The sequence below is a fragment of the Anguilla rostrata genome, chromosome 5, assembly GCF_018555375.3.
Source record: "Anguilla rostrata isolate EN2019 chromosome 5, ASM1855537v3, whole genome shotgun sequence".
NCBI lineage: Eukaryota > Metazoa > Chordata > Actinopteri > Anguilliformes > Anguillidae > Anguilla > Anguilla rostrata.
This window is the reverse complement of record NC_057937.1, coordinates 17,138,890-17,146,459: the sequence shown is the minus strand read 5'-3', so window position 1 is coordinate 17,146,459 and position 7,570 is coordinate 17,138,890. Positions and strand designations below refer to the sequence as shown.

The following is a 7,570-nucleotide window of genomic DNA, read 5'->3' as shown; positions in this document are numbered from 1 at the left end:
TTTCCTGGCGAACTCGGCCGTTAGGCTTGAGTGAAACGCTGTGTTGTGGGGAAGTGTTATTGAGTGCACTTAGCGCATTTCACTGCCGTTGCTCTCCTGCCCCTATTGAACCCTCTGGCAGCCTCAGATACTGTATGCGAGCTGACCCTACAGGCCAGGAACTAACCAAATACACCAGCTACCGCAGCCGTCCTCTGGCTAACAGGGAAATCCAATTCAATCGTTCATTCATTCATTTATTAATTCCCAGTAGAGGATCAAACAGGGTGACACAAATGTCATTTGTGTCTAGACAGTGGTTACATTAACTGTTTATTCTACCAATGATGTGTTATTGTGAAATGACAGCTTGCTGAATGAGAAAAAGCCCAGAAATCTTGGTTTCCGGGACAAGTCCTTCACCGTCCTGTTTCCATGAAGAGCTGTTTTGTTTTGTTCATGATCTGTATTGTGGGACCTACTTCTTCAGCATTTGCCCTGATGTTTTCCTGTATGGGGAATGGCCAGACAGGGGTATATTGCAAGCACCCTGAACAAAATGTCCATCGAAAATGATTATTGACAAGGGGTCTACAAGTCTGCTCCTGGAGAGCTGCAGGATCTGCTGATTTTTATTGTTACTCAGCACTTAATTGATTAATGAAAGCAGCTGATTGCACAGTTAACTCACTTCTCTTGGCTTCTGGGGTCTGAAGATGTCATTGATTTAAAGATGAAAACAAATCAAGTATACCCAATGGCTCTCTAGGACCAGGGTCGAGGACTGCCATGAATGATATCCCTAAAGCCAATGCTAAAATAGCCTTGTCCAGTAGGAGTCTATTGATGATCTTCTTGTATTATATGGTAAATTATCTCTGACTTTGGTGAGGGAATCATTTTTAACAACTTCTATTTCTGTGGATGGACTACATCATTGTTTGGCTTACTTTCTCTACCCAGTTCTTACTTTTGAGTGTCATTTCAGTTCCAGTGCTAAATTAATTAGTTTCATTATTTTGTTCTAACTTTCTGTGTTTAAAAAGAGTGTTGCAGAGGCTCAGGATCTAGATTAAATCCACAGTTTTTCAAGCACTTAAAAATAAGGACTGAATATTGAAAATGCCTAACTATTGATGAAAATGAAGTCTGACTGAATGGAGACTGACTGCCAAAGGGATCTGATATGTGTGTGTGTGTGTGTGTGTCTGTTTTGTTAGGTGAAGTGGTAATGCTGTACTTATTTTGTTTTCAGAAAACAAAGCATAGATGATAAAAACGATGGCCGGGTGTTTTGCTGAGACCTCCTGCATACCACAGCCCATGGGATGAGGAACAGCAGGACCCTACACTGAAGCACAGAGAAGGTACATGAAACTGTCTCTTTAGACCCCACAAAGCCATACGAGAGAGGAGAAGCTCACAGTGACCTCCAGTTTATTAGAAAGGAGTGTCGCCGGAGGAAAGACAGACAGAAAGGTGCTCTCTGACATTGACTCTAAAATCAAAAACGTACCTTGCCAGGGACACTTTCAAAGGGCTATCCCTTGCATTAGACATGAGAACACACCGTATATAATACACTTTATTAAATAGAACAAGTTCGATGGCAATAGACCGTGTTTCACGTTCCTACCTGAAGAAAGCAGTGGAACACCGAAACATAGTCTATTACACTCCATTACATGAAATTATGTGTTCCATGTAGTGCGCTCCTCTGCTCTCTTTCAAGGGATGTTTCTTTTGAAGGCTTCCCGGTAAGGCATATTTTTGGCACCTTCATTTCGCATCACAGGACCAACCCAGTTATATTTATGCACCTTGCGGCAGAGAGGAGGCGCTGTGGTGGCCAAAGGGCAGCAATCAAAAGTCAAAGTGGCCCAGGTAGTAGTCATGAAAACTGTGGCTTTTAATGTAAACACTACATTCGAATTGGTTTTCAGCACAAACATCCCACACGAAAGAACAACCATTCACTAAAGAGGAGGGAAAAGCATCACAAAAAATGCATTCACTGGAAAAAAAAAGAAAAGAAAAACAGGAGGAGGAAGAGGGAGGGCGAAAAAGAAAGCCTAACTGGTATATGTCATAATACACAGTATTCTTTATCTTTTTTAAGAGCAAAAAGGCTAAGAGGGAGGAGAGAGACATCTTTCCAAATCTACGGGTGAGTGAGAGCTGTGCTTTTCTATGCAGACCTGGAAGGTGTTTGAGTACAATTTCCAAAACTAAGAGAAAGCGCATGAATCTGTACAGCTGTGTCGCACGCCGGTCAGAATGAGGACAGGAGCGTGCCCAAAATGTTTGTGATTATTATTATTTTTTTCCCCAAAAAAATATTCCAGGCTAAATAAAGACACTGCAATGCAGGGCGAACAGGCAAAAAAATAATGGGAACAGTTCAAAAAACATCCACATGGGTTAAGTCAGTAAGAACGGTCGAGAGTGACTCGCAGAAACCCCTGCAAAACTTTTAAAAAAGGGGGAGAGAAAAAAAAATGTTCTTCAGCTACAAAGCACAAGAAATATACTTTAATAATATTATCATCGTCATCATCATAATCATCATCATCGTCATTGTTATTATAATTATTGTTGTTGATCTTTTTTGTTTCCTTATTTCTACTTGTAAAGAACCTAGAACCAGATCTACAGCATTCTACTGAATCACACATCCCAGTGACCGCTGATCTCAAAACATCACATTACTGGTCAGGATGGCAGTCAATCAATCAGTCCCCCCTCCCTCCCCCACACCCACGTGATGTTTCTCTTTTTTGTTTCATTATGTTTTTTTTGTGCCTTTTTTTTTCTTCTTTTCTCTTTTTTTTGTGGATTTTATTTTTTCTCAATGTTTTCTATTTGATTTATTCATTTATTTGTTGCTTTATACAAAGGCTGAAGGGTCATGCTTTCTGTGGCAGGATCAGCGACAGGAGACGCCATAACCCAGCCAGTACAGGAAATGAACAGAAACCAAAAGGACAATGGGAGGTAGGAAGTGTGGGGTGCGAGGTGAGTGTAAAGGTGAGGATGGGCCTGAGGAGAAATAAATTAATTAATAAATTAACCAATGATAATAAAAAAAGCAGAAGTTCCTTACATGATCATATTCATAGTTTTTTTTTGTTACAGCAACCTAATGTTGTTTCTAGTACTATTTTCCAAACCCGCCATTTTCAGAAGGTTGGCACTGATATGACACTTTTCTGAAATTTCATTGGCTGAGAGAGGCCTCATGTTGGTATAGAGAGCTGTGCCCCGCCCCTGAATGCGTGGGGCCCAATGGCAAGGCCGGCTCCAATGACAGAGCGGAACCCTGGGAAGGTTTTTGATCCACAAGTGAGAACAGAACAGAAGCTGACATGGTGCAATCCTGTGTGTGTCCTTAAAAAAAGAACAACACTTTGGTGTTGTCTTTTTTCCCTAAAATATCAAACAGCTCAACAGAACAAACAGGATTACCCTGAAAACCCAGTCTCGATAAACCAAAATAACAGGAATAGCATTAAAACCCAGTCCCAGAACTGAAATAGCCACCGTAGTGTTCACAACTAACATCACTGTCAAAGCCATTACAATTGTTATTATTGTTATTGTCATTACATCATTATTATTCTCAGGCAAATGTGTCCAGGTTAACACCCTTGTTGATATTCATACAATAAATATACATACAATTAACAAGTAAACATTAAAAAAAGAAAATCAATAAAAGAAAGACACATTTTCTCTTTGTAAAACAAAAAAGGGCTGTTTTGTTAAAACAAGAAGACACAGCGAGTGGGGGGAGGGGGGAGGGGCGCGTGAAAAAAACGAAACGACAAAGAAATAAAAAAATAAAACGGATAAACAAAAAATTGCTAAACGTGTCCTATAACCATAAGGGCTGGGTTTCTATAAGAAATCAGTTCTGTTGGCAGCTCTTTGAGACAAACTAAAAAGATTTTTATATATATATATATTTATATATATGTATGCCTTTTTTAAAATTATCATTATTATTTACCAACTTGCATTTTCAATAATAATTACCAAACGTGTTGCGAGAGGCGGAGCCGGGCCCTCAGTACAAGCCGCAGCCCCGCAGATTATTAGCGATGATGATGTCGGTGACGGCGTCGAACACCACCTGGATGTTGCCCGTGTCCGTGGCGCAGGTCATGTGACAGTAGATCTCTTTGTTGGGCGAGCGGTTCTTGCTCTCGAACTGTGCTTGGATGTATGCGGCTGCGTCTTCGTAGGTGTTGGGACCTGGGCAAAGAAAAAAAAAACAGAGAGAGAGAGAATAATATACATGAGGAGGCCGACAGTTATGACGCAGAAAATGAATTGTGGAGAGAGAGAGAGAACCAGGAAAAGCGCTGACAGATGTCATTTGAGTTCACCTTTGTGATCCACTACCAAGGGATAATGGCCTACGCCAGTGGAACCAGGATGAACTTTCATTCCTCCTCACAGCTCGACTGACGTCTCATTGATGTGATTTTTCCTGATCTTTCCTGATTAACGAGGAGACACTGATTGTCAGACCCTAAACCAGTGGTTCCCTGCCCTGTTCCTAGTGATTTACGAGCCTGTAGACTTTCACTTCAACCTTAATTCGGTACAACTGATTCTCCTAATTAGCAGCTCAACAAGATCCCTGGACGGTAGATCTCCAGGAACAGGGTTGGGAACCTCTGCCCTAAGCCATATATATATCTTCGTCCGCTGGTAGCATAAGAAAATCTTCAACAAAAAAGCCAGATACTACTGGCTCAGAGACATTTAGTCTGAAGATCAGTATTTCCTGATTAGAAGAAATCTGGAATGATCTCATCTGCAAGTCTGATTACATTTTTAATCATTTCCACTTGTTAAAACTAGCCTGCCCAGGGAAACACAGGTTGAGTACAAATTCTGCTGACCCATGCCCTGCTTCAGCCGAGAAATATCATTATCAGAAGCAGCAAGGTGTAAACCAGGTATTGTCCTGGAGTGCTACAGTGATTTTGGTGTGCTTCACCCATTAAGTGCTTAAAGTCAATGACTGGCAAAATAATTTACATACACGTTGTTATCAAGGCCTAAACTGGCAGCTGATTGAAGGAAACCTCAAGCACCTTTACACACATTGGCCCTCCAGGACTGAAATTTGATGTTTGAGGTCCTTGGTCTAAATAATGGTGGTCACCATTTGGCTCTAAAACCCATTCCAGATCACCTGATCACATCTGCGAACAAACTGCAGAGGCTAACCTGTGAGAAAGGGCTAATACCGCTCCTTCCCACCCACATACAGATTTACACACACACACACACACACACACAAACACACAAACATACACACGCACGCACACAAAATGGAGGTAGGTACTTGCTGGCTTCTTGCTTGCTCAGGCATGTGTCTGTGTGTTTGCTCTGATGCAGGTGATGGCTGACTGCTGACAGCCTCACTTTGTCAGGGCTGCATCAAGGAAGATGGAGAGAAGAAAGACAGGGAAAGGGAAGGAGAGAGAGGCAGAGAGCAAGTGTATGTGTGTGTGAGAGAGAGAGAAAGCGAGGAAGGTCATGCTTTGGGTTTGTCTCAGAGCAAAGGAGGGAGGGAGGGATGGAGGGAGGGATGGGGCTGAGAGGGAGGTAGTGAGAAAGAAAGAGAGAAGGCAGGGTTGGCGGTCAGGGCTGCTCTCAGAGGGAGGGGCTGGTGGCGGTAGCTGGAAGAGCAGGGCATTGAATAATTCAGCTGCTCTTTATTGCAGCCATTTGAGAGACATTGAGTGAATGACTGTATTTGTGTGTGTGTCTATGTCTGTTCATTCATATCATACCCGATCATTACAATAACCGGAAGTTATAGTAATTACCCTACATGTGTTCATTTGTTTGCAGCCTGTAATCCTCCATGACAGACACAACCCAGCAAGCAAGCACCAATCAGTCTACTATCACTGTCAGCGGCCATACCCGTGTTTCAGAAATGAACATTCAGCCGGACCAAAGGGCAGCTGAAAATGATTCACCAACTATTTTGCATTCTTTTAGCAGCTGATATTAATCTCGACTGTGCTGCCTCTCGTGTGTGCTAGCGGGCCGTCGTAGGGCCCGTCTGTGACGTTTAAAACGCTGGCGGACTGGTGACTGTGCTCGTGGGCGCTGTGTGTTCACTGTCTGGGAAGAGTCCACCAATACAGTGCAAGACTGCTGGGACAGGACAGGTATCGACAGTGGCGACAGTGTAGTATAATGGGTAAGGAGCTGGTCTTGTAACCCAAAGTTCACAGGTTGGATTTCTGGGTAGGCCACTGTCGTTGTACCCTTGAGAAAGGTACTTAACCTGCATTGCTTCAGCATACATCCAGCCGTATAAATGGATACAATGTGAATATTATGTAAAAAAAGAAAAAATTTATGTTAATTATGTAAGTTGCTCTGGATAAGAGCATCTGTTAAATGCCTGTAATGTAGTGCAACAGTAAACTCTGCCATTCTACTGGGCATGCTCTCTTCCAACTTTTTGGACACGACCGGAGCACGCCTTCATGAGGAATTTCAATCGCCAGTGCCCAAAGCCGAGTTTGGGACAGTGCATAGTACCCTCCTGTGGAGACGGTGTTTATCAGAGGCGTATGAGGTTCAGGTCATCGCTTACCTGTGTACTCAGGGAAACAGATGCTCAAGGGAGACTTCTTGATCTTTTCAGCGAACAGGTCTTTCTTGTTGAGGAAGAGAATGATGGAAGTATCAATGAAGAATTTGTTGTTACAGATGGAATCGAACAACATGAGAGACTCGTGCATGCGATTCTGCAGTAGAGAAAAAGAGAGGGAGGAGAGAGGAGAAGGAAGCAAGGGGGTAAAATGAAGAGAGGAGGACAGGGAGACAAAGGACAGATTGTGAATGGGGAAGAGGGAGAGAGAAAGAGAGAGAAGGGGGGAAAGGTTAGCTTCAGGAAGATAAAAAAATAAGGCAGGAATGGTTAAATCCAAGTGACAGGCTTAGACCGAACCCACACCAAAAAGCATTAGTCAGGCCAGGCACCAGTCAGACAGAACAGCAGCAATAAAAGGCAGCAATGGCCAAGTGAGGCTTCCCTTACCCCCCAGTAGGCAGTGCGGTCACGTGACTTAGCTGAACCAACCGAAATACCTTATGCTCCACGGCAACACTCTTCTATTGGTCTCAAACAGCAGAAATTGACAGGATTTGGCAGCTCCATAATTGAAACCTCACTTGCCCATCACTATGACAGCCGGGATTTGACGTCAGTACTCATTAGTCTCACAATAACATAAAGTACGCTCCGAGTACAGTTCAGGGGAATGGGGAAAAAAATCAAAGTGTTATCGGTTGATGGTGCGTTCATGAGTCTGACTCCTCGGGGAAGACTGTGTTAAAACATGTCATTGCTGTCATTTCCAGAGACTCGTTCGGAAACAGACTCCCTGAAATAACTCTGTGTGCGTGTGAGTGTGAGTGTGAGTGTGAGTGTGTGCGTGTGTGCGTGTGTGTTCATATCCTGTAGAGGAGAATTCCAGCTAGAGCAGGGAATGACGTCACAGCAAAAGATAGAGAGAGAGGGGAGGGGACAAAGCAAGTAACCAAACACAAT

General features: G+C 43.1%; 1 protein-coding gene across 1 annotated transcript in view; it reads right to left on the bottom strand.

Annotated features, from left to right (window-relative positions):
- Positions 1 to 1,864: 1,864 nt before the first annotated feature.
- LOC135254861 (guanine nucleotide-binding protein G(o) subunit alpha) overlaps positions 1,865 to 7,570 on the bottom strand; it is a 111,003-nt gene continuing 105,297 nt past the window's right edge. Inside the window, exons 7-8 of the mRNA XM_064335430.1 lie at positions 6,611 to 6,764; positions 1,865 to 4,233 (exon numbers count right to left, since the gene is read on the bottom strand). Of these exons, the coding sequence (XP_064191500.1) occupies positions 4,046 to 4,233; positions 6,611 to 6,764 (342 nt within the window). The 3' untranslated portion in view covers positions 1,865 to 4,045. The remainder of the gene's footprint in view (positions 4,234 to 6,610; positions 6,765 to 7,570) is intronic.